This window comes from Rattus norvegicus, chromosome 15 (assembly GCF_021556685.1).
Source record: "Rattus norvegicus strain SHRSP/BbbUtx chromosome 15, alternate assembly SHRSP_T2T, whole genome shotgun sequence".
Lineage (NCBI taxonomy): Eukaryota > Metazoa > Chordata > Mammalia > Rodentia > Muridae > Rattus > Rattus norvegicus.
Genome location: NC_141548.1, coordinates 5,919,756 through 5,947,388, shown reverse-complemented (window position 1 = coordinate 5,947,388; position 27,633 = coordinate 5,919,756). Strand labels below are relative to the sequence as shown.

At 42.7% G+C, this 27,633-nt stretch overlaps 2 protein-coding genes across 2 annotated transcripts; both read left to right on the top strand.

Moving 5' to 3' along the window:
* The first annotated feature begins 1,830 nt into the window (after positions 1-1,830).
* LOC134478853 (uncharacterized) lies at positions 1,831-10,087 on the top strand. Its single transcript, XM_087586975.1, has 5 exons — positions 1,831-2,359; positions 3,100-3,262; positions 4,422-4,553; positions 5,011-5,187; positions 8,833-10,087. Exons 1-5 carry the CDS (start codon positions 2,209-2,211, stop codon positions 8,915-8,917), a joined length of 708 nt encoding a protein of 235 aa, XP_087443101.1. The 5' UTR covers positions 1,831-2,208; the 3' UTR covers positions 8,918-10,087.
* Positions 10,088-22,209: 12,122 nt separating this feature from the next.
* On the top strand, positions 22,210-25,733 carry LOC148000724 (uncharacterized). Its single transcript, XM_087586974.1, has 4 exons — positions 22,210-22,385; positions 23,136-23,295; positions 24,669-24,800; positions 25,244-25,733. Exons 1-4 carry the CDS (start codon positions 22,295-22,297, stop codon positions 25,461-25,463), a joined length of 603 nt encoding a protein of 200 aa, XP_087443100.1. The 5' UTR covers positions 22,210-22,294; the 3' UTR covers positions 25,464-25,733.
* Positions 25,734-27,633: the final 1,900 nt, after the last annotated feature.

The window sequence follows — 27,633 nt, the reverse complement described above, 5'->3', positions numbered from 1 at the left end:
TGTGTCTCTGACTGAATCCTGCCTCAATGGAGGAATGTAGCTAGGAGCCTAGGTCTGTCCACTGGGGAAGCTCCCCAGGGGGCTGGCTCAATGTCTACACTAGCTGGCCTTAAAGGTGCCAGCAGCTTCAAAGCTTCTATGGTAATGGAGCTGTTAGCTGTTTCTCTTAGAGAAATCTTTGACTGTGATATTTGGAATCAACAGGTAACAAGGTGCTTCTTTTAAAATGACAGCTAAAGAAGTAAAAATGGTGTTTGATCTAAGTACTAAAGATATGTGTAGTCACTTCATTTTTTTCTGTTTGGTTTTAAATGTATAATAAGCTTTACATGTCTTGGCTATAGGTGACTGGCTTTTAAGTTATTGGGTATGGTTGAAAATTTGTAATATTTGTAATAGAATGTTGGCTTAAAAAAGGAGTCATTCGAGAAAACACGTGGCATGTGCCAACCCAGGGAAACAGGTCTAGATTGGGATAATATTTTAATATAACTCTTATCATGGAAACCGGACTTGTAAAAGAATTTAGGGCAATGTCTCTTTGGTGAGGTATTAGAGCCTGCAATATCGATCCTTCATATGCAAGGCTTGGCCGTCATACTTTATAGCATGAGGAATGGACTTGGTGTTTTGGAGAGACTGGATTTTGGAGGATAGTTTGGTGGAGGGTGAGTTTTGCTTTCCAAAGATATGGCTGTGCTCTGGGGTTAGGAGGGAAACTTAAAGATTGTGGTTAATGATTGCCAGTGTTACATTGACTACAGTTTACAGTCTGATCCCAGACAGACCTCAGGATTCTAACTCACACATATCTGTGCTTAAGAAAAAATCAAACAGGTGGAGATTGTCACAAGGGTTGATGAGGCTATGGAACTTATAAGAGCATGACAGCCTGCTTCCTCCAACTGCTATTTCAAGAAATACATATAGAATTATTATAGATTTAAAAGATTGGTCTTTTTTTTCTTTTCTTTTCTTTTTTTTTTTTTTTTTTTTTTTTTTTTTTTTTTTTTTTTTTTTTTTTTTTTTTTTTTGGTGCTGGGGACCGACCCGGGGCCTTGCTCTACCACTGAGCTAAATTCCCAACCCCTAAGAGATTGTTTTAATACTGTTTCTTGCACTCTTGGGTTGTTGTGAAATATTTCATTTCTTGTGTTTCCTTGGGTTTTGTTTAACTTGATTATACATTTGTATGCCTTTTTGAAAGAAAAATGTACTAATTTTTATTTATTTTGGTGAATTGTTCTTTGGATGACTTTTGTCTGTGGTTCCTCTGAATGCAGTTCCAACGGTGGCCAGAGAGACACCAGATACTGAGTTATAAATGATGGTTAAGCACCCTGTAGGTCCTCAGAGTGAAGCCAGCAGGTTGCCCAGGTCGAACTCCAATTCTAGCTCCCAGTGCACCATGATGTGCTACAGCTTCTCTGCTTCCTCCTGCTCTTCCTTGGCCAGCAGCACCTCTGCATTCTGCCCCTCCATGGCTCTCGCTTGGGTCTCAGTTCCTCCCTCACTTTTGGGGATTTTAACTTTAAGAATGGACAGAAAGTTTACAATTTGATGTTTGCTCTATACCTGAGAAGCTTTTTTGCCAGGAAAAGGGAGTTTCCATTGCACAAAATGGGATGGTAAGACAGAGATTTCAGGAAAAAACATGGGTGAATATATTGAAACCATGACCCCTCTCAAGGCACACTCCATGAAACAACATACTCCAACTTGCATACATTTAAAGGTGAAGGAAAAAAATATTCGCCTCTGGGGAACAGTAACAACTGTAGAAATTGGACTATATGTCACATGCATGGACACTGGGTTTATACATTTCAGGAAGAAGAATATCCCTCATCCACGGTCTTTAGACCTTTGGCTGTTAACAAAGATGTTCTATCCATTTCAAGGTCTGATACAACTCTCCCTCTCCTCAGCAACTGAGTTGTAATGAAGGAGTGAGAACTCTGAAGCTCTGGAAGGAGAGTGAGCGAATGGGTGTTCCTGGCTCAAAAGTGAGTCTCTGGAAAAGCCACTGCAGAAACTGGTCAGTCTGGGTGGAGGTAGTTAGCAAGTAAGCTATGGCATTTCCCACTGACATCACCGGTAGTGTCTTCCCTGGAAATTCTCTTGTATCCAGGAGACACTAGAATGTTCTGTGATGTCAGCAGTGTTGTGGTGACACCAACTGCCTGAGCGATTTCCCTTCATTTCCTAATGGGTTCCCGAGGAGGCATGTTCTCCAGGATCCTCAGTCTCTTTCGGAGGGACAATCATATCCATGCAGGCACCAGACCAAGGCAGAGGGAGGCCAGCCTTCTATCATGTTGGAGAAGAAGACGAATGGAAAGGTCCTTAAGGAGGTCAAGTGAGTACTGGGCAGCGCAAGGGGAGCTCCCTAGAGGAGGTTGGCTTGTGTTGGTCCTTCCAGGAGTAGGATGTATGATTTAGAGCCTCAGTCTTCCTAATGGCTGACCCAGACACAATAATTTCTGATCATTAGTTTGACAGAAAACCAAGAACTGTTATATGTCAAGGGGCTTTCCTTGGATCTCTTTAGTGTCCTGGGCAGTGTCAAAGAATACCAGGATGAGCCTTTATAAGAATAAAAAAGTGTCTCTTCCAGGATCGGCTGTTGAAACACTTCATTCTCAGCAGTGTCCTGTAGATTACTTGGGTAATTGATGCCAAGAGGGATACTCTCCTGGTCATATATCAAGGTCTCAGTTACTTTGTCCTTGAACACACATGATTAGGGATTCAAGATGTTAAGCAGTTTGAACTCAAGGACTTACCTGCCTCACATCAGACATTAGCTGAGAAGGTCCTCCAATTCTTCTTGTTTAGGCCAGCTTTAGAATTTCAGTGACAGAGGAATGGATTTAGGAGGTGTGGTCTATATCTATGATGGCATATGTCATCATATGGCTATGATGGTGGGAACAGGGAACTAGCTGAGTTCAGCTTAAAGATAGCTTTCTTGCTCTGTCAGGGATTCACTGTATCTGTAGAACTGTTCATCCTCAGACTTCTGTTTAGAGTAAGCATAGTTTTTCTTGACACTGTGTCCACATATATGCCTGTTTACTGGTATTTATCTACCTACAGAGTTTGATCAGAAGGCATCGTCCCAACCCTCCACGACACCTGTTGAAGAGGAGAGAATGAAGCGTTTGGAGAACATCAAAATTGCTCTCCAGAAGATGCAGAAGGAGAGAGATGAACTCAGGAGTATCCTGGCCGATTACCCGGGAAAGAATTTAAATGACAGGTAGTCACAATGCAAGTTCTGTTAAATCCACATTTCCTCACATCACAGTAGGCTACAACTCCAGGGTGTCCTCATGGTCAAAAGCACTTTCCTGATTGCATCAGAATGTGAAGTTCAGATGGGAATGGGATGGTGGAACAGGCTATTTTAATTCCTACAAACGTAAATCATAGCCTGTGTCCTGATTGAATCACAGTCTGGGAGTGAGGGTAGTAGTGTGTGAGCTCTCATTGTGTGGTTTAAGGAGACTGGACAGGTGTTGGCTTGTGGGAATTTCTAGGTGCTCTGATTATGACCAATCATTGTTGTATTGACGTGGAGGTGCTTTGGGTTCAATAGGTCCTGTGAAGAGCTGGAGGGACCCAATCCCACTTGCTGCCTCACAGTGTGTGACTGGACTGACAACAGGCGATCACTGGTTTTCTCTGATTTTATTCATTGTATTTGGAGATAATGCCACATCCTTATATTTAATTGGCATTCTAATTGTATTTGAGAGAGAGAGAGAGAGAGAGAGAGAGAGAGAGAGAGAGAGAGAGAGAGTTTTGTGTAAGTTTGTGTGTGTGTCTGTATATGAGTGCGTTTGTGTGTATAACTTAAGATCTGGGTATTCTATGTTCTGATTTGGCCTGAGAATTATCCTGTGTCAATTTTCATGGCATGATAATGATGAGGGTGAGAGCCTCACAGTGAGCAGTAGAACATTTCACATCTGCTCAGGTGGACGCACATGGGAATCTCCTGGTGTGTGTTATAAATTCTTTTCCCTGTAAATACTGTTCATGTTCCTTTGGGTTTTCATGTAGCAATAGATTCTATGATTGAGAATTGTTACCTAAGAACAGGACAATAGTCTTCATGGGTTTCAGTTGGAGCCTGGATCGTGGCACAGGGTCCTCCAAATTTCTTGGCAAGCTAGTCTATTCCTTCAAACACCCTCAGGGAGCTCAAGCAAATCAGCTCCCTCCTTTTGTTTGCTGGCACTGCTGTCCCTGTGTCCATAATAATAAACTTAGTAAATACCAAATGGACCCAGTACCAAGGATCAAGGGTGTGGCATGTCCTAGGCTGGGGTACTTCAGGATTCAGTCTGAATTCATGTAATTCTTGCATCCTTCATTCATATGTTATTTCATCCTTGGACCATGCCCTACCACAGGAACAACTTTGAGTCCGAGATGCTCACGATGCAGCACGAGGAAGTGATGACTGACATGAAGAAAATGAGCGAGCAGGTCAATAGAGCTTTGGTCAAATGTACACACCTCACACTGGAAAATGACTGGTACTGGTGAGTAACTTACAAGGCTGTGACCCCAGCACAGGGCACAGCATGTGTCAGCCCATTCTTATCTTTGAAGTAAAGTGAGGATCAGGCTTTATAGTGTTTGAAGCAGACCAGGAAGCCTGTCTCTAAGGAAGGCTCTAGGACACACAGGACACAGAAAGATTGGCCTCCAAGCGACATTCTAATAAAATGGACAAATAAGCACACATAGGGATTATGTCCTCTTCTGGGAAAAACTTGAATCAATGGTGTCAGGTTTTTGAGAAGTGCCCTGAGTCTTCTGGAATGTGGCTCTTTTCTCCATTTGACCTGTCTCTAGGTCATGCTCCATGGCTACTGTGGACTTGGACTATAATCTGGGCTCTCTTTGGATCAGGACCCTAGAAGGAGTAATGGACATGGAGATGTGGGAGGAAGTTGGAGACTGGCTGGGAGTCACCATTTTTTCTTTGTGTGTCAGCCGCAGCTTCTGCCCCCTCCTAACTGAGTTGTTTGAGCTGAAGAACAATGCCCAGAGAGCACGGCATGAGAACAGGGAGCTTCTATGGGAACAGATTGCACTGGAAGAGTCCATTAAGGAAACAACAAGGTTCTGTGGGGAAGCCAGTATGAAAATCCACGTAACAAGCAGCCTCAGGTAGGATGAATTATGCATCAAGGGCAGGTTTTCCTGATATCTAACCATAAACCAAGTCAAGCCAGTTTAAACTTTCTCCCACTTATCCAGACGCTCTCCTAGGTCTCATCCAGTTGTTCATCTCTTTGACCATTTACAAAACTTTCTGTGATGTTAGCTTCATGCAAGAAACTGGAGGATTGACAACCAAATCCTCCTGCTCAACTAGAAAATGCATTTCCTTAAGGGGGATCTGTTGATCACACACTGCACACTTACATGCCATTATGCTAGAGGGATGCCATGTGGTAGCCGTCTTTGTAGTGCACAGAACTGATTAGAGTTTAGTTCAATTGCCAAAAGAATGGTTCTCATTGTCAATCATGATGGGGCTTGTGGACTTTCTCTCCTTTTCCCTGTACATTGAAAATGGTCCCTTTTGCCTGTCCAAATCGTGGTTTACAGTGACAGAGCTTGAGAAGCAGTTTGTCCGTCCTGTTTTATGTCAGTGTTTTAGTGTTCTTTCCTGTGGCTTATGTCCTGGAGCTGACTGGATGAACAGGGATGTAGGAAAGACTTCTCTCAGGGTGAGGGTTTGTGTGAGATATGTGAGGATTAGAGGGATACTTTTGTCCAGCTCTCTCATCCTAGTGTGCCCAAGAAGTGCATTCCCTACACAGGTTTACTCTATAAGGGATGGATAGCAGTGTCTAAGCTCTCACTTGACACATTTCCTTTGCCTCATCTCTATTCAACAACTGTTCTTCCAGCATGATGGCCTCCCCATTCTTTTCTGCTTCTCACTTATGATATCTGTTCTCTCTCTCTCTCTCTCTCTCTCTCTCTCTCTCTCTCTCTCTCTCTCTCTCTCCCCCCCTCTCCCCCTCTCTCCCTCTCTCCCTCTCTCCATCTCTCTCTGACTCTGTGTGTGTGGGGGGGTGTTTTTTGTGTGTCTGTGGGCACATATATGTGTGATCATGTTTATGACTATGGTGCATATTGTACTTTGGAAGTTGTTTGTTTTAATTGTTTGTGATATGGGGGTCTTATATATATAAGTGTGTGTATATGTGTGCTTTTTCACATGTGTGTGTGAAGTCATCAAGTTTCTGAACACAGACATATATATATATTTATATATATTGTATAAGTCTATATGTGCATATTTAGAAACATGTAAAAGTATACACACACACACACACACACACACACACACACACACACACCACAAACACTCTGAGAGAGAAAGAAGAAGAGAAAACATAATCTTTCCAATTACATTTTAAACTGTTCTTAATGGGGTCTTGATCACTATTCAAACTATTTACACTGGGAAAACTATTCATAAACATTGATATTACTTGGAGAAAACTTGAATAGGGTACAGGGATGTGAGGAGAGGCTGCTGTGTGAAATCTATATACCTCAGTATAGAAACTGATGACTCAGAGCTCTTCTGCCTTCTTTGCTCTCGGTGTATAGTAACACTGGAAGGTCATGTGGCTTGTTGTGTCTTCTCAGCATCCTGGTTATGTTAATCGTTACCTGCCACCACTTTCTTTCCAGATTGGCCTAAACTTGGTTGAATATACCTTGGCTTTGGAGTTTGGCCTGGAATTTGTTAATTGAAAGATTAATTTGCTTAGAGTTGAATCTGCAAGCAGAAGATGTCGAGGAGTTATGCTGAGGTGGAATCACATCTTTGCCTCAGACAGAAACTTAGGCTCAAAATCGTCCAAAGCACTCACCCTGTGTTGTGTTGTGGCACTCTTAACCATTGTTATTCAAAATCATTTGATCTGAGTGAAAATCATCTGTAAGGAGGGTTTAGAACAGTGATGACCCTCAGACATTGCTGGAGGTGTCAAATGGGTAGCCCTGTGAGAAGCTGTGTACAACTCTTGTGAAAGTTCAACCTTTTGACACAGCGATTCCAGAAGAAGAAGTAGGTGTGAGCAGAGAAACTGTGGCACATTAGTGTTTAGTGGTTCACCTCAGAACAGCCATGAAGCAAAATTATCCAGATGTCCACCAGTCAGAAAGTGAAAAGGTACAATGTTGTCCAGCCCTTCCATGGACTGTGGCTGAGTTTGATTATACCTGCCAGCATTTGGCTTTGAATTAGCCTTCTCTTACTCGAATTATATCTGATAGCATCCCAGTACAAGTTTTACCTTGGATTGTGGTTATGGAGATTTCCTAGCTGTTTGTTCTAGTAGTTTGTTTCCCCTGTCAGGTACTGTATGGTAAAGGGACCTCATATTGAAAAATGCAGCTCACTTTGCATGCACTGGGAAACAGTGAGCAGAGGACTGAAGAGGCTCACCTGCTCCCCCCCCCACCCCCCCAGTGCTCTGTTTCCTGAAATCAGCCTCCTGTGCACGGCCTTGTGACCTTGCTAAGCAGGCTTGGCTAACAGGCCTAGATGTCACATTTCTAATTTCTGATTTTCAGGGGAATACACTTTATTGGCTGAGCTGTCTTTAGGCTATGCTCACTGTGTACTTACCCCACTCCAGGTTTTTTTTTTCTTATGCCACAATAGTAGACTGGGTGATCCCTTCTATTACCATTAACTGGGAAACTAACCACATTCTGCAAAATACTCTGCTTGTATATGTGAACAAATATATTTGGGTGAGTTCAAAAGTGTGTATGTCTGGGTGTCTGTCTGTCTGTGTCTGTATACATGTATGTCTCCATGGACAATATAATCTTCTAATGACCAGGATGAGGAGAGAATGGAGGAAAGTCTGCAGGACCCCCTGAATCAGCAAAAACTGGTCACTGAGCAAAGGGCCTTGTCTGAGAAGATGCAGCATCATTTCGGTGTCACTGAGAGGATTTGAAAGCACAGGATGAGAGGACCCAAGTAGATTCCCTGTACTTATAAACTGTCTTATTGGGTGTGTGACTTTCTCCATAGTTCTCAGCACCTGTCACCTGGGAGCAGCTCAGAATATTTTTCTTGTCCATTTTAAAAGAAATTCCGTCCATGAAGTGTATGTGATCCATAGAGATTCTGGCTATTGTGTACTGATCCCTCCAGTCTGAGCTCTCTTGTATTATCTGAGCCCAGTGCCTTTAGGTCTCCCCACAAATAGTTTTACGATACACATAAACAAAGGAGTGGTATAGTTTATTTTCTGCATGAGTATCTCCTTTGGACTTCAATGCCTACCCTCGGCAAGATTTCCATGCAGCATATTCTTGCCAAGTATAATATCACTTCGGTGTGCATGTACTTCTTGAGATATTGTTTCTCGGGGTCTTTGCAGATTTTGAGGTTGTCATGTGGACCCCAGGCATATTCCTGCTTGGAGGAATAATAATAGTCTTCATTTCAGTGATGGCCAGACTTCCAAGGCCTTCCTATTGTTTTCTAGTTTGTTCATATCTCTCCTCATCTGACATTGAGACATTGCTACATGATATTAAAATATAATGTATATGTATGATTGGAATTATCTGCTGTTCACTGTTTAATTTTTAGCAGTTTTAAAAGCTGGGAAAATATGCAGGCCTGTGGGATCTCTTACCCTTCTCTCTTGGGCATGAGAGAATGACCTCAGATGAAAGATCATCCTGGATTATCCTGCTGAATTGTGCTGCTGTGTAGGGGATAAGTGACATGGCAGGTTCTCACCAGGCCTTTTCCACCCCTAGGTCTGAACACTGCAGCAGAAGCTTTCCCAGGGCACAGAGCAGGATTACAACTCTCAGAGACAGAACTGTCCACCAGGAGCACTGAGGGTGCAAAGATTGACACCACCTCCCACATCTCAGTCCTTGTAACCATACCAATCTTGGGCTAAATTTGAAAGACCTTGAGATGTGGCCTGGAACATGCCTCACGTTTAACCTTTTGACGACTTGTCCATCAACAACCAACCACTCCGAGTGAGGCAGGTCTACATTCCTCTTGAGGAGATTTTTACCATCTTACCTGCCGTTCTGCTGTGTTTGCAAGGCCAGCAACAGGCTGGAGTTATATGTTGAAGAAACAGCAGGAATTGAATGCTGACTAATTTACTTGTTATATTTGTTTTTAGTTTGAAGTTTGGTTTTATGCATTTGGTTTTATTTGTTTACGTTTGAAGTTTTGTTATTTATTTGTTAACTTTAGTTTTTTAATTAATATGCTATATTCCTAATGCTATATACATTGAGCTCATTGACTCCCCACTTTAAAATGTTCTTGAATAAATTAATGTTTGCCTAAAAATAACAATGTGACCTTTAACCCTTCACTCACAAGACTGTCCTGAGTCGTGTGTGGTTCTTCCTCCTGTAACAGCACAAGTGTAAGGCAACAGTGGTTTTCTGCAAGTCTCATGCGGCTTAGGCTTCACCATCAGTTCACAGCCAGCCAGAGCTGCACAGGAAACTGTGCTCTTGATGTAGACAGTTTGTCATGCTCTGTGGAACCCACCTTCATGATGAAAAATATCCTTGCTTTATCCTTGTGCTCACAAATTTAGCTTCCTTTATAATGACAAACAAAGGAGACACAGAAGTATTTCTCTAATACATTAGAGGAAATAAAACCATTCAGTAGGGGAATATAAAAAGCGATCAGGACACACGGAGCTGTATGCCTCTGCATTCCTTGTAATATAGCATCGGTTATTACTGCAGATTTATTGAATTCCACCAATTTTGGAGGAACGATATTTTTAAAATTTTTATTAGATATATTTCTTTACTTACATTTCAAACTTTATTCCCCTTCCTTGTTTCCTTCCTTAAGCCCCCATTCCCTTCCCTCTCCCTTCCCCATATGTGTATCCCCTATACATCCCCCTTATTGTTCACCACTATTCCCCTGCACTGCCCCTGGAACATTTTCTTTATTGTTTTTGTTGGTTTTTTTGTTGTTATTCTTTTTCTCCCATTTTTATTAAATTGGGCATTTCTTATTTACATTTCAAATGTTATTCCTTTTCCCGGTTTCCTGTCCATCAGCCCCCTAACCCTTCCCCTTCCCGTTCTAAATGGGTGTCCCCTCCCCGTCCAACCCCCATTACTGTCCTCTTCAACATTCCCAACACTGGGGGTTCAACCTTGAAAGTACCAAAGGCTTCCCCTTCCACTGTTGCCCCAACAATGCTATTTACTGTTACCTACGCAGGGTCAGTCCATGTGTAGTCTTTGGGCAGTGGTTTGGTCCCTGGAAGCTCTGGTTGGTTTTTATGGGGTTGCAAGCCCCTTCAGCTCCTTCAGTCCTTTCCCTAATTCCTCCAATGGGTGTCCCGTTCTCAGTTCAGTGGTTCGCTTCTGGCATTTGACTCTGTATTTGACATGTTCTGGCTGTGTCTTTCAGGAGAGATCTATATCTGGTTCATGTCAGGCTGCATTTCTTAGCTTCATCCCTCTTATCTAGTTTTGGTGGATATCTATATCTATATCTATATCTATATCTATATCTATATCTATATCTATATCTATATCTATATCTATATCTATATCTACCTATATATCTATGTATATCTATATATCTATACCTATCTATCTATCTATATCTATCTATCTATATCTATATCAATCTCTCTCTATATCTCTATATCTATATATATCTATATCTATATATATATATGTGTGTGTGTGTAGACCACATGTGGGGCAGGTTCTGAATGGCTGTTCCTTCATTCTCTGCTCTAAAATTTGCCTCCCTATCCCCTCCTATGGATATTTTTGTTCCCCCTTTAAAGAAGGAGTGAAGCATCCCCTTTTGCTCATCCTTCCTGATTTTCATGTGGTCTGTGCCTTAGATCTTGTGTATTTCGAGTATAACTAAGAGGCGAGGATGCAAAAGAATCAAATATATAGCTTGACGCCAGAGGTTGGTGGTGAACACCAGAGGGAAAGATCATTCTTCCAGAAACAATTGGCAGGTTCTGGTAACTCAGCTTTACCAGACTACTTGTCTTGGGTCCACAGAACTCTCTGAGTTGCCAACACAAAGGTATGTTATACCCACATACACTGGACAGTGTAGAAGGAGATATCAAAGCCAGATTTCACATTTACACCTATGTAAATAAAAAACAGAGATCATTTACCCAGAAAGGATTGCATACAGGTAGCCAACGCTATGATAAATTATGAGAACCTGAATTAACTGACACATGGCCTCAGAGTAAGATAAAAGTACCTGCTTGTTTTTATTGATACCTTTTCTGGGTGAGTAGAAGCTCACTACATCGGACTGAAACTGATCATAGAGCAACTAGAAAGCTCTGCTAGGAACTTTCCCCCTAATTTTGCCACTTACTAGAAATGCTGCCATATAATAGCCCAGCTCTCACAGCCAAAGCCTCTGAATAACCATCAAAGATGTATGCACAGTTTGGAGTCTCTGTTGTGCAGAATTCTGGGCAGGTGGAAATAATGAACAAGACATTAAAGGAAAGACTATGAAAACTCTCATTAGAGTCCAGGAAGGGTGGAAAGGCTCTTTTCTTATTTTGGGCCTGCTGTACTCCATACAAGGAGGGATTGAGCCATATAATAATATGTTTAGAATACACCCCCCCATTGCTTCTAAGTCTTAGAGGTCAGCACTTGGCAGAATTCTTCAACTATTTTATTCTTGAAATCCTGTCCTTCCAGTTCTCCATAAAGTCTATGACTTTGACTATCAGAGAGACCCAGTGAACCTCCAAATCCATCAACAATATCCCCTAATTTGGACCTAGTGGTAGTGAAACTGCATGAGCCAACTGGGCATCGAAAAGGACAAAGCAATTTGCAAAGGACCTACGTGGCGATGTTTTACACTCTTACAGCTATGAGGTTAGGTGGAATTTTAACATGGATTCCTCACAACTAGGTCAAGAATGTAGAAGCCACAGATGACAATGCCAAATAGACTCCCTCCAGAACTTCTGGACCTATTAAAGTTTAGCTTTCACCTGACCTCAAGCCCTTCCACTCCCTGCCCAACCTCCTGGATCTTACGTTTGGCATGAATACAGGATCATGGTCCAAACTCTAACACCCTCAGGCCTGGCCCTGGGAACTCAGGAAGGTGGACACTAGAGAAGTGACGTCTAATGGAACTGCAGAGGACCAATCTCCGTCCACGTTGTCCTTTGCTCACTGATATCTGGTTATTTTTTGGAGAAAGGATCCGGAAGTTTATCATCTGAAGTAGGTGCACAACATTTAAAGGTGTATATTCACTGTGTAACTGGATTAACTATGTTACCAAGATCATTGCAACAGAGGGATGCAAAACAGAGACTTTGTGAGTACACATCCATGAATATATAAAAAGAAAGACACCTTGGAAGGAATGCACAATAAGAAAATGAAATCCAATATCCAATAAATTAAAGGTCTGGAGGGAAATACTGACTTTTGGGAAACAGGAAAACCTAGGAAATTGGAATGTATGTCACAGAACTGGATCTGGGAATAAAATTATTATCCAGAAGAATCTTCCACCCCATGTCCCTTGATCTTTCTCCCCATGCCAGGTCCCTGACGCAATCTGCCCTTTCAGAGCATGTAACTACTAATGGAGCAAAGAGAAATCTCTAGCTTTAGAGGGAGGAGACATGGAAAGGGTTCCATTGTGTCACTGGAGAGCCTCCTGGAGATGGCACCTCAGAATCTGGTCACCATAAGGAAAGCTGGTTAGCAGGAGGCCCTGGCAGTTCCCAGTGACGTCGTCAGTAGACCCTTCCCTGAACAATCTCTTGTATCCAGGAGAGCCCTAGCATCTTCTGTGATGCCACAAGTGTTGTGGTGGCACCAACTGCCTGTGGGATGTTCCTTCGGTGTCTCTATGGTTCACTAATTGACCTGTTGTCCAGGCTAAGCAGCCGTTTGTGAGAAAGAACAAAGAGCATGAAGAGATGAGAGTTGGGGAGAAGGAAGCTGCCCTCCTGTCTTGTTGTAAAAAAGGAAGAAATAAATGGTCCTTGGGAAAGCTCAGTGAGCTCTGGGCAATGGGTGAGGAGGTTCCTTGAGGAGAGAGCCTTGAGCTGAGGCTTCCAGGTATGGAAATCTGGAGCCGGGAGCTTATAAGAAGCAGCTGGACTTCCTGCTTGTTATGGTTCCTGGAACTCAGAGCCTTTACATCATTAATTTCTCTATTTCAGAAGCCAGTAGTTGGGAAGGGCACCACTGTTTTCCTGAGAGCTCATGGCTTTTACTCCTTTTATCTAGAAGACAAAGGTCCTTAGGAAGAAGGGAGAGACTAGTGTGGTATCCTCGGCTCAGAGCTGACTCTTCCCCCTTTGGATTGGTTCAGTTTGTGTCTGACACTAATATCTGGGAGAGAGAAGAACTTCTAGATGAGACCTCATCATCTCAGGCTTTCCACTAGAGTTATTCTGACTACCATTCCCTGATAGTGGTCCCCTTAGATTTCTGAGTCAACACGTGTGAGTGTCATGCAGTTTTCTAGTGCAGTGAAGAACTGTTAGTCAGTGAACCAGAACCGGGACTGGCTCCTTCCTGACTTCTCTAGGTGTCCTGAGCAGTAAGTGGGTGTACTAAACGATCATGTTCTACCAATACAAGGCATCTATATCTACAGTCCTGGGATCTAGAGAGATCTATCCATGATTCTGGGCATCTCCATAGCAACTGAGTGCTGATGGAGTTTTCATCCTGGCTTCTATACCTCAGACTAGGGTGTTCTGAAGCCAAGTTCCATCCTGTGCAGCTGTGAATAGGCCTGAGGAGGCTGTCTCCTTGGTTTTCTGAAGTATTACTAAGGGAGCCAGAGTAAATCAGCACCCACTGCTCAACAGAGCTCTGGGAATGTTGACATCCTCAGCTTCAGCTACATATTCAGCTAGGTCAAAAGATCACCTATCAGGTCCGTTCTTAAATACCCTTCAGGGTGCTAGGGGTGGACTATAATGAAGTAGTATGCAGGAGAGGTGCTTGCCCTCAGGTGCTATATAGCAGTGTGTGTGGGAAACACCTGAACAGGTGTTTACAGATCAGAGAGATGAGCTGCAATCTCATTCAATAGACTGTGTGCATTCCTGGGGTTTGGCTTTGACCATGCAGGTCTGTTGTCTCATACTTCATTGTTCATGTGGCCAAGTTGTGGGAAAGCACCACTCACAATTGTTTCCTATCCTCCGTCCTAGGGTCTTAGATTTTAGCACAACACTTCACATCTTACCTTCTAGATCCACTGTCCTAACTTTACTTCAACATGCGCGTCTCTATTATCCTTGCACCGTGTGTGTGTGTGTGTGTGTGTGTGTGTGTGTGTGTGTGTATACAGTTAGTTTGCATACAACTTTAGGGAAACCTTGCCACTGAAATCCTCTAGGAGTCTATGTAAGTAATCTGTAAACTGTGGATGGGGCAAAATCCAAATGCTCTCCCGAAACATGGCCTTCTAGAAAGAGTAGCATAAACTGCAATAAAAGGATACACTTGAAAGTAAAACTTGGAGGAAATGCCCTGGCTTATCTACATTGTCACTGTGAACTGTGACATTGCTCTCTTGGCTTCTGTGGCCAGACATGAGGGCTCTGAAGCTATGCTGCCTCCTGTGAACTGTGAATGAGCTTGTGTCACACGAAGCATGTGAATGGAGTGAGAAGACAGTAGGAGGACATTGTGACACTGCCCTCCCAATGGAGACATGGAAGTGTTGACAATCACAGTGGGTGAGTCTCAAGCTGCACTTTGAGACCCAGCCAGGCTACGTTTCACCTGTCAGCTCACTTCCTGCACATCCACCACAGGCCAAGGGCAGGCTCAGATGAAGCTCTGTTGAAGACAGGTGCTGTCCCTTGTGAGCTGCATCCCAGGGTATGCGGAAGACCATTCACCCTCCTGTGATGTGGGACATCAGAGTAGTAAGAGGCAGACAGAGGGGACAGTTGTGTGTTTTCTTGGCTACCATAACTACATCTTCCAGGCTAAGGATTTGCTCATGGGAGTCTGCTGTCTCACATGTGTAAAGGCCAAGCTGTCTGAAGTCTCAGTAACACAACTGGCTCCAGGCTGCTTTCTCAGTCACTGGGATTTACACGCAGTCCTTCATACCTTGTCTTCTAGATCCACAAATTCTTGTCTGGCTTCATATGGACAAGGCACTTTATATGTCTTCTTACTAATAGTATGCTTTATAAGTGTGCTTATCCAGGGTGTTTTGTTATATATTTTAAGACTATTTTGAGTAGAATATTTCCCTGATTTCTTTCCCATAGTTGGTTTTTGGTATACAGGAAAGGTAATGAGTTTTGTGTGTTATTTTGCATTCTACTACTTTAATGAATGTATTTTCAGCTTTAAGAAACTTAATTTTTTAGAGACAAGTTGTCTCTATTTAGGATCACCTCTAACTAATTCATATTTGTCTTTGCATTTTAAGTATTTCAATCCACATTATTTCATTTTATATTTTCAGATGATTATGAGGGGAATTTTTCCCAGATTTTCTCATGGTATGATTTGGATTGGCATAAAGGAAGGCTAAGAAATTTTGTGTGTTCCCATTGTATTGTGCTTTTATGAATGTATTTATCAGTCTTAAGAGATGGTGATATTGGGGTTGGGGATTTAGCTCCGCGGTAGAGCGCTTGCCTAGCAAGCCCAAGGCCCTGGGTTCGGTCCCCAGCTCCGAAAAAAAAGAAAAGGAAAAAAAAAGAGAGATGGTGATACATTTTTAGTTTTAAAAATAGTATCACGTCATCTGCAAATGAAAAGATTTTGACTTCTTCATTTTTCATTTGGGTTACCCAAGTTCACCACCCACCACTGATGCTTATTGTTATTTATCCCACTTTTCCTCTGGGTTTCTCTCTTGTCTCTTTTCATTGTTGCTACTCCCCCCACCCCTTGTCCATCCTTCCCTGCCTCTACCTAGGTCCTTCCATCCTTCTGCCTCCCATGATTATGTTCTTCCCCTTCTAAGTGGGTTCAAGCATCCACAATTTGGCCTTCTGACATGTTACCCTTCGTGTGATCAATGAATTGTATAGTGGGTCTTCTGTACTTTTGGGCTAACATCCATTTGTCACTAAATACATCCCATGTTATGTCTTTTTCGATCTCTGTTACTTCACTATTTTCCAGTTCCATCCTTTTGCCTATAAAGTTCCTGGTGTATTCATCTTTGATACCCGAGTACTGTTCCTCTGTTTGAATAGAGCGCACTTTCTATATTCATTCCTCAGTTGAGTTGAGGTCTATCGTGGTTGTTTCCAGCATTTGACTAATATGAGTAAGGCTGCTATGAACATATTCATCCACACATCCTTGTCATTTGTGGATCATGTTTGAGTATATGCGCTGAAGTGGGTGGTAAAGCTGGGTCTTCAGGTAAAGCTATTTGCAATGTTTCCTGATCCTCCACATTGATATCCAGAGTTGATATTGATATACAGCCAGTAATCGCACCAGCTATGGAGGAGTGTTCCAGTTTCTCTACATCCTAGCCCACTCTGCTGCTGCCTCAGTTTTCTATCTTAGCCATTCTGATTGGTGTAATGAAGAATCTCAGGTTCGTTTGATTTACCTTTTTCTGATAACTAAGGATGTTGAACATTTCTTGATGAGTTTCTCAGGCATTGAGATACCTCAGTTGAGAATTCTTGGTTTAGCTCTCTATCCCAGTTTAAAAGTCGGGTTATTTGTTTGTCTGGGAGTTTACCTTTTTGAGTATTTTGTTTATTTTTAATTTTGGCACACTCTCACATGTAGGGTTGGTAAAACTCTTCTCCGAATCTGTAGCTTGCTGTTTTACCTATTGGCAGTGTCCTTTGCTTTAAAGAAAGTTTTCAGAATGTTGAGATTTCATACATTTACTGTTGATCTTAGAGCCTGACCCTTTGGTATTGTGTTCTGAAAACTTTATCCTGTGCAAATGTGTTCTAGGCCCTTTGTGACACTTTCCCTTCTATTAGCTTCTGCATGTTTGGTTTTATGTGGATTTCCTTGATTCACTTGGACTTGAACTGTGTAGAAAGAGATAGAAATGGATCAATTGGCACTCAACTACATGCAGACCACCAGTTAGGGTAGCATCATTTCTTAAAATGCTTTCTGTTATGTTCAAAATCCTCAGTCATCAGGGAAATGCAAATCAAAACAACCCTGAGTATCTACCTCACACCAGTAAGAAAGGCTAAGACCAAAAACTCAGGTGTCAGCAGATGCTGGCGAGAATGCAGAGAAAGAGGAACACTCCTCCACTGTTGGTAGGATTGCAAACTGGACAACCTCTCTGGAAGTCAGTCTGGAGTTTCTTCAAAAATTGAACATTGCACTGCCTGAGCACCCAGCTATACCTCTCCTGGGCAATACCCAAAAGATGCTCCAACATACAGCAAAAACACATGCTCCACTATGTTCATAGCAGCCGTATTCATAACAGCCAGAAGCTGGGAAAAACCCAGATGCCCTTCAACAGAGGAATGGATACAGAAAATGGGGTACATCTACACAGTGGAGTAGTACTCAGCTATTAGGAACAATGACTTCATGAAAATCTTACAGCAATGGAAGGAACCAGAAAATATGATCCTGAATGAGGTAACCTAATGACAAGAAAACCCACATTGTATGCACTCAGTGATAAGTGGACATTAGCCGCAAATCTCAGATTACCCAAGATGCAATCCACAGACCACATGAAGCTCAAGAAGGATGACCAAAGTGTGGAAGCTTCAGTCCTTCTCAGAAGGGGGAACAAATATACTCACAGGAGGAAGTGTGGAGATGAAGTCTGGAGCAGAGACTGGAGGAAAGGCTACCCAGGGACTGCCCTAACTGGGGATCCAGTCTATATACATCCACCAAACCTCAGACAATATTGGTGATGCCAAGAAGTGCGAGCTGACAGGAGCCTGATATAGCTGTCTTCTGAAAGGCACTGCCAGAGCATGACAAATACAGAGGCGGATGTTTGAAGTCACCCATTGAACTGAGAACAATGGAGAAGGCAGAGAAAGGATTGAAGGAGCTGAAGGGGTTTGCAACCCCATAACAACAATAATACCAACCAACTACAGCTCCAAGAGACTAAACCACCATTCAAATGGTACACATGGACAGACCCAGGGCTCCAGCAGCATGTGTAGAAAAGGATTGGCTTGTTGGGCATCAATGAGAGAAGAAGCCCTTGGTCCTGCGAGGCTCTATGCCCCAGTATAGGAGAATGTCAGGGCAGGGTGGCAGGAAGTGTTGGGTGGGGGGGAGAACACCCTCAGAGAAACAGGGTGAGGGGGATGGGGTAGGGGGATATGGGTGTGAAACAGAGAAAGGCTATAACATCTGAATGTAACTAAAAACAAATAAAGAATGAAAAAAATTAAAAGGCATAACAAATGCAAAAGATTGGGGTGCCATTCCATAGTCGTGATGTGTTTCTTCTGTGAGAGCATACTGGTTAACTCCTTCTCTATGAATGTATTCTTATTTGAAAGTAAATAATGGGATCATCTGTGGAGTGGTTAGTAAGAATAAAAGCATCGCCTAACATGAATAGGTCCCTCCAGAGCATATGCTTAATATTCTAGGTATAGAGCAATTAGCTGTGGAGGGGGAATTAAAAACAAAAACCAAACAAAAAACAATAACATCAACGATTAACATAAATTTTGAATCCTGGGATTAATGCGTGTGCTGACTTTGATCAGCTTTGTGGATGCTTCTAATAAACACACACGTCCTATCACAGTTCTAGCAGTCGCCAGCAGAGGGAGCTGTGAGGTAGTGTGTGCTTCTTCCTTTCCAAGACACCCCATGGCCTCAGGCCTGCATCCAGTGAGCTGGAACTAAGAGCAGCCTGGTTGAAACTCCTGCTGCCATGGCAGATTCGCAGGAACATTTTCCTTTGCCCACAAAGAGCCTGTGTGGAGGAGGCCTCTTGGCGGCTCCTCAAGGACTCTGCATGTCCTATTCTTCAGGGAGAAGCCCAGATAGGTCTTTGAGAAAGGTCAGTGAGTTGTTGGGGAAGTCTCTGATTGTGTGGCCGAGGGCCTGGAATGGCTGAGAGAATGGCTGCTTCCCTGAGGGCAAAGGATAGACCTCCTAGGGCTCTGACCTCCTACTTTATATTTTCACCTGATGGCTTATTATTCATATTTTCTTAATGGGATACGACTATGGTCTTGATGAGCATCTTGTCTCTCTGATTCTCATTCAGTTCTTTGTTGTCACAGACTTTTTGAGCTTACTCCAGCCCCTGGGACTTATTCATACCTCCAAAATTCTCTGACTTTTGGGATTTCTAATATTTGTGGCAAACTGAGTGACAAAAGCAATGAATAGCCTGGTGTTCAGTGCATATGGATCTGTGGGTGTATAGATACCATAAGCCTCTAGGATACACTCTAGGAAAGCAGCAGTGTGCTCTTAGGTCCCCTGTGTGACCTCACTTAACTTTGCCAATTTGTGGGCTTCTATTCTGCTGCTCTCAGAAATGGAAACTCCTGGAATAGATGTATAGTGTCCCATTACCTTTGTCATTCTTAGGATATTAGTGGGAGTAAGTTTGATTGAAATATACTCTCAAGAACATTATCCAAATCAGTGCTTCTTGTGTGCTGTCTATATGAAGTACCAAGTTCACAGACAGATCTGCATGAACTTCCCAAAGCCAGCAAATTGGAGCATGAAGAAAGCCCAAGGCATCCATTACCAGCATCCTCAGCACCTGCCCCAGGACAGGGTAAATTGGCTTTGGTGGAAGAAGGGATCTACTGTGATAGCTGGCCCTCATACACCCAGAGAAGAATATACTAGGAGAGTTGGGGAAGGATTGTGGGAGAGAGTAACCGGGTGTCAGGGGGCAGTGAGCAGCTTGCAATGTGAATAAGTAAAATATGTATAAATAAAAAATAAAATAAAGTTCTTTAACAAAATGGGACACAGTGTAATGTTGTAGTAACTCTACTATGTTTACACTAGCTAACACTTTAACAACTAGAGTGACTAGACATGATAAAGTAGGATGCCTCTGTCACTTACAAATACTATTTACACAGCAAAGATAAATGCACGACTTGCAGCCCAAAGATCGATTGTTTCCAGCACATCTATGTGACTCTCCTTCCCTTTATCAGGACTCTGGAGGCCTCTGTTCATCCAGGTCTCACAGATCATCCAAAAGGCAGTCCCTTACCAGCTCTGGTCAAGTGCCCTTATGCTCTTGGTAGACCTCTGCTCAGGCTGCAGAGGCACTGAAGGGCAGCCTTTTCCATGCGTGGGAAGCCATTATTTCAGCCTTTCCAGACTCTCTGCTACTCAACTGGAGACTTCTGCAGAGGCCTGTCAATCTCAAAACCAGAAGCTTGGGTAATCCAAAACCCTAGGATGCCATCCTGCACTCATGATGTGTTGATTACCTGAGACCATACACGTTAACTCTCTTCTTCATGCCTGTTTTCCTTCTTTGAAAGTAAATAATGTGATCATGTGTGGTGTGGGTGGTATGAGCAAAATCTTTACCATGAAGAATAGGGCCATGAAGAGTGTGGACTTAACATTCTAGGTACAGAGCAAATAGAGGGAATTACCAAAGAAAACAACAGGAATTCTAACAACAATTGCAAAAGAAAGAAGAGAAAAAAGAAAAAAAACTTTATGGGTGCTGGGATTAAAGGCATGTATCAACTCTGACCAGCATTGTAGGTATTTCCAATAAAATATTAAAAAACAAAAAAACCCGATTATTCTTTTAGCAAGTGCAGCAGAGAAGACTGTGAGAGATCATGTGCTGCTACCACCATGCTATGATTCTGTAGCAACAACTTCCTTGGTGATAGGAGCCTGTATGCAGCAGGCCCCTTGGTGGGCCTGTCATCTCAAAAAAAGATGCTTCAGTCATCCAAAAGATTGGACTCCAGTATACTTCAGGCCAGGAAAGAAGCCAGCCACCAAGAGTGAAAGAACAAAGGAAAAATTACATTGGAAAAATATGTGCCTTATTTGGAAGAAATGACCCTAAACTTCTGAAGCATCCATCATCTCCACACCTCTGTTTTGAGCTTTGTATAGCCATGTTGTCCAACTCCAGGTGGGAGTCAGAGGCAAAGCCCTTCCCAGAGAAGACAGACGTGTTTTTGACTCTTACGTCTGTGAGGTTAGGAGGCGTCATAGCACAGATTGAGCTAACCTAGGAGAAGAACACAGAAGCCACAGATGACAATGCCAAATGGACTTTCCCCTGAACTTATGGACCCACTAAAATTGAGGTTTAACCTGACCTCAGGCCCTTTGACTCCCTGCCCATCCTGCTGATTCTTATGTTTGCTAGGAGTAAAGTATCAAGGGGCAACCCCCAATATCCTCATGCCTGGACTTGGAAATTAAGGAAGACAGATATTGGAGAAGTGATGGCTGTCGGGCTACAATGTAGGAACACGCAGTCCAGGTTGACCTTTACTCACTGATGACCAATTTAATTGTCTGGCGATATTTGAGAAAGGGATGATGACCTACTTAATATGTAAAAGAAGGTATAGAAATTTATGATTTTATATTTACCCTGTAGTTGATCCCCTATATTCCAAAGAGAAGGGAGTTTTTATTGAAAAAAGTAGGATTATTAACATTGACTTTGTGAAATACATGGACGTGTATGTGGAAATAGTACTGGCTATCAAGGAATGCACAATAAGCTAATATTATCCAGGTTTTATAAAATTAAAATTATAGGAGAAATATATTGGCCTCTAGGAAACAGGAAAACTTTGGGAATTGGACTGTATGTATGTGCATCGTCTCAGGTGTAGATTTATTATTGATAGAAATCGTCCTCATTTGTGGTCCCTAGAGATTTAGATACCAACAAAAATCTCTTCTCCAATTCAGGGTTGTAATCAACTCTCCCCATCAAGAGCATTGATGACATCTGATGAAGCAGAGAGAAATATCTAACTCTGGAGGAGAAGTTGCCAAAGGATATTCCCTGGGTCACAGGAGAGGCTGCAGAAAAGGGCCCCATAGAAATTGGTTGCTTTTGGGAGAGCTGGGTAGCAGGTAGGCCATAGAACTTCCCAGTGACATCATCAGTAATGTCTTCCTTGGACAATCTCTTGTATCTAAGAGAGCACTAGAATCTTCTGTGACGTCACCAGTGTTGTGGTGACACAAACTGCCTGTGGGATTCCCTCGGTGCCTTTTGGGTTCACAAACAGGCATGTTTCACCAGCTGCTCAAGCTAGTTCAGAAGGAGAGGGGAGATCAAGGAGAGACCAGACCGAGGCAGAAGAAAGCTGGCCTCCTGTCTTGTAAGTACAGAAGAATGAAATCATTCTGGGGAAGGCACAGTGAGTACTGGGTAGAGTCGGGGAACTTCCTCCAGGAGGTAGGTTTGAGCTGTGCCTTTCAGGAGTCGGCCTTACAAGCAGGAGCCTTGGAATTTGTCAATTGCAGACCAAGAGTCAAGAGTCCTGATGAGTAATTTGACAGAGAGCCAGGAATTGGCAGGCCTGCAGCTTCTTTTCTATGAGCTTTTTAATTTCTACTGCCAAGGAATGCCAGGAGGAAGCCCTATGAGGATAACAATGTGCCCATTCATGGTTGGGTGCTGAAGCACTTCATCCTCTAGATTCCTGTAGGTTACTAAGTCTGTGATGACAAGAACAAGGAAGGATGCACCCCCTAGTCATGAATTGAGGTCGCAGACACTTTAAGCTTGAACACACGATTAGGGTTTGATGGTGCTGTGAACTCCAGGATTGACCTGCTCCACGTCTGATATCTGCTGACAATGTCCCAAATCTTTATGTCTGAGGTAGATTCTATCTTTCAGTATGAGGGATCATGTAATAGTGAGTGAGGCTTATGTATGGCAATGGAGGTTGAGAAGAGGGAAATAGCTTAAGAGTCCACATTAGAGATAGCTTTTCTTCTCTTTCAGGGATTCAACAAGTCTCCAGCCTTTCCTCTTCCTCAACCTCCATTTTGAGACTCAGAATGGTCTTTTCTACCCATGGGCTATCCAATATGTACATTCATTTGTGTTTATCTATCTACAGGGTTTATTCGGAAGGCATCATCAGAAAATTTCATCAGTAACCATGAAAAGCGTATAAAGAATTTGGAGGAACTAAAATCTGAAATCCAGAAGTGTAAATTCGAGCGGGATGAACTTTCTCGAATCCTGGACCTTTATGTCAATGATGGTTTGAACTACAGGTAGTCATTATGCCCTGAAACCTATTGACTGTCTTGTGCTCTCTCTGCTAAGCCAAGAGACATCCAGAAAGTGTTTCACCTCTCATCCTGGACTTTAAGGAGCCTTGGCAGGTGCTGGCCTGTGAGAGAAGCTAGGTGCTGTGTGTTTAGGGTCAACCTCTCTTGTACTTGACCCTGAGCTCCTTGGAGTTGGATTGGATTTTTTCAGCAGCTGGAAGGACCTGGTCACACTTGCTGCATCTAAGTGTGTGAATGAAATGCCTGAATGTCCTCACTCTTACTCTGATTTTGGTCGTTATACACTGATTCTATGGCACCTCCACGATAAAGTTGGCATTCTAATTATGTTTGTATATGGGTTGGTATGTACGTATGGATGTGAAAGTATTTGTGTGTGTTTTGCTCAGGATCAGGGAGTCTGGGACCTTTGATTGGGTCTGAGGATTTGTTTGATGAACAGTTTGCAGGTCATGATAGTGATGAGTGCGTGGAGGCCGTCATTGATCAACAGAGCACTTTGCTCCTTCTGTTTACCGTGCTGGCACATAGGGCTCTCCTGAGGGGAGGAGGTGTTATGAATCCTCTTCCCTGTAAAAAGTAGTTACGGCCTCTGCGAGTCATGTAACAAGGATTGAGAATCCCTGCTTTCAAAACAAGAGAAATGTCATCACATCTTTCTGTTGGACCCAAGGCTATGGCACAGACTGGAGGAAACATATTATACTTCGTACACAACTGTTCAATTCCTTCATGCTTACCTGGCCAGATCTTGAAGGTCTGTTCCCTCCATTTGGTCCCCTGGCTCTGCCGTCCAATGCCCAGGATAATGAGTTTAACCAGCACCAATAGGAAGGAGCAAGTTTGTGTTATATACTGGGCTTAGGTAGGCCAGAGAACAGTCTGATTTCATTTATTTATTTATTTATTTATTTATTTATTTATTTATTTATTTATTTTCCTGCTTTGAACTTTATTTTCTTTTTTTAATTATCCAAGGATGGTTTACTGTGACCTAGAAAAGGTCACTGTGGGAATAAATTCTTGGCACTTGTTATTCCCAAACATGCAGCTCTCAGAATTTCCCCCCTCCTATACAGAGGGTCTTTATAGGACCATACTTCACCAGCCTTTTAAGGATTACTTATTTCAAAACAAATGTGTGCTGACTTGCAGAGAAATATTTTCTATGGAAGAGTGATGGTTTGAGTCTCACTGTTGTGTTTTTGCTGTGGTCTTTGAGTTTTCCACTTTCTTCCCTAGCCCCCATTCCTTGAATTTGAATTTTTATTGAAAATTTTTTATTTACACTTCATCTAATTGTGAAATCATGAGTTCAGACAGTTATTTGTTCCTTGGGCCATGTTCTAACACAGGCTGAACATTGAATTGCCAATGCTTAAATCCCAACATGAGATGAGAACGATGGATATGCATAAGATGACCAACTGGATAAGTGATGCCATGGAGAAGTACAAGGAGCTCACACAAGAGAACAATTCCTACCGGTGAGTCACTGACAGAAAGGAGACCCCAGCACTAGGTGGGGAATATTTCTGTCCAGCTATGACTTTGAAAAAAAGATCTGTGGTCCATGAGAAACACGTGGGAAGATTGTATAGCTGCTGGGTCTTCTATCAGCCCTCAGAGGGGATTGGCCCTCTACCTGCCAATGACTTTAGAATACCATGAACACATAAGCACCCGTATGCAACATTTCCTCTGCTTTGAGGTATATATACCCTCTAGTGTCAGGATTTTCTGAAGTACTTTGAATCCCGTGGAATGCGGACTCGGGATTTGACCTGCCTCTAATTGGTGCTAACATGCAAACTGTGGCTCTAGTCTGGAGATGCCTGGGGATGGGGCCCTTGAAGGGATGATTGTACTTGCAGGAGTGGCAGGCAAATAGAAACTGCCTGGGATTTACCATTATTTGTTTTTGATTCAGCATCAGAAACTTCCACCTCCTGAATGAATGCAATGAATTGAAGAAGAATGTAAGGATTTTGATGAATGAGAACAGAAAACTGCTGGTGGAGCAGACTGAACTGCAAGCATCCTGTGAGGAGGGAAAGAGGTTCTGTGAGGAGGCCAGCAAGACCATCTACACCACAGATATTGAATCCTTGTGTCCTGTACTTTTGAGTAAATCGAATGTATCCTTGTGAATCAAACAGTGATCTCGAACTCGTCACTCTTAAGAACCTTCTTTATTGAAGTGTGATGTAACCATCTGAAATCCCACAGCTCTCAGGCAGAGATGGATCTCTGCATTCTCACAGGGATTGGGCATCATAATGACTTCCCAGTCAGACTGAGATACAAAGAAAATTGTACTTTCAGTGTAGATTGTGTGTCCAACTCTGAATACCAACTTCATGATGAAAAAATTATCAACGCTGTATCCTTATCAAATATTTAGCGACCGCTAAAATATACTCTTTTGTGGATGAGAGTGTTGAACATATTAATGGAATATTCATCAGGCTTTCTCTAGTATCTCCCAGGAAATAAAACCATATTATAGGGAGTATAGAAGCAGTCATGAAACAGAATTGCTTGCTTTTGGTTTCCTTCAAACATGATATCAATTGTAACTGCACAGAAGAGATAATAAATTGCAAGACCTTTCAGGGGATAGGGTTTTTATGGTTGGTTGTTTTCTTGTTCTTGATTAGGATGATGACTTTTGTTCTTGACAATGTACTATGTTCCATTTGGGATTTCAACTCAAGCAGATCACATAGTTTACAATTCAGTTTCTAGATTTCTTTAAAAGCTGGACAAAATATCCAGGCAAAGGTGCCCTATGAGTTTTCTCCTTTGTTTTTCCTCCTTTGGGTGCTTTTGTTTTTGTTTGTTGTTGTCGTTGATTTATTTTATAGTCATGAGTGTTTTGCCTTCTGTAGGTCTCTGCATGCTGTTCCCCAAAGGCCAGAAGAGGTCATTGGGTTTCACCTGGAACTTAAGTGACAGAGGATTGTTAGGTGCCCTGCAGGTCTTTTGAGAAACAAATTCTCAAATGATGAGCCATCTCTCCAGCCCCTACCGTGGACGTTTGTCCTTCATTGTGTTCCTTATTTGTGGCAATGGATCATACCTGAACAAAGTGTTTCTTGAGATATGTAGGGACACATTTATGGGGTCTGCATGCTAATAATCTAGACTTCCAGGCGTCTATGTGAAGTTTTTAAGTTAGGGTTTCACTGCCGAGAACAGATACCATGACTAAGACAAATGTTATAAAGGACAGCATTTAATTGGAGCTGGCTTAAAGGTTCAGATCTTCAGTTCTTTATCATCAAGGTGGGAGCCTGGCAGCATCTAAGCAGATATGGTGCCGTAGGAGCTGAGAGTTCTACATCTTCATGTGATGTTTCCTAGCAGAATACTCAGTTTCAGGCAGCTAGGATGAGGGTCTTAAAGCCCAGAACCACAGCGAAACACCTGACCCAACAAGGAAATACCTACTCCAAAGGAGCCATACTGTATAATAGTACCGCTCCCTGGGCCAAGCATATACAAACCTTCACATTCCACTCTGAGGCTTCCAGAGGCTTCTTCAAACCTATGAGACTATGGGGGCCACATCTAAACATAGCACAATGCAAAATCCATTAGGTCAACTTCCAGAATTCCCATACTTCATAGCAGTTTTAAAAATGTTCAGTGTAAAGTTGAACGTCTCATCTGAGATTGATCCAAGCACTTAGCTGTAACACCCACACTAGACAGGAACCCAGCTGCGTAAACTTTAAACTCTGCATCTCCATGTCTGATGTCAATGTGGTCTTCAGATCTCCAACTCCCTTTTGATCTTTGTTGGTTGCAAGAAAAGTTTCCTGCTGTGCTGTTTGCACTCCCTGTTAGCAGCTTTCCTCAGTAGAGAGTCCATGGCTCTGGCATCTCAAACATCTGTATGTCTCCAAGGCGACTTCAATGTTCCAGCTTCTTCCCTCAATATCTGGGACCCACACATGATCTGGGCTCCTCCGAAGAGTTGGGGTCACGTCTCCAGCTCTGCCCTCTGTAGCACTCTAACCTCTGGTTGATCCATACCACTGATGCTTCTGTTCTTGGTGATCATCCAGTGGCACTGGAATTCCCAATGTACTGGGGTCTTTCACTGCAACTAAGCTTCACCAGAGCCTTACATAGGCTCTTTTCGTGGTGCCCAGTCCCAGATTCTTTGCATGACCTCTGAAGTCCTGGGCCATCAAGAAAAATGGAGTCATCACCTTCACTAATGGCCTTCCATGGCATCTCACAGTGTCAAGCCTCACCTCCTCTTCATGACCATTTCATGTCTTCAAAACCAGTACCAACTGAGTGACTGTT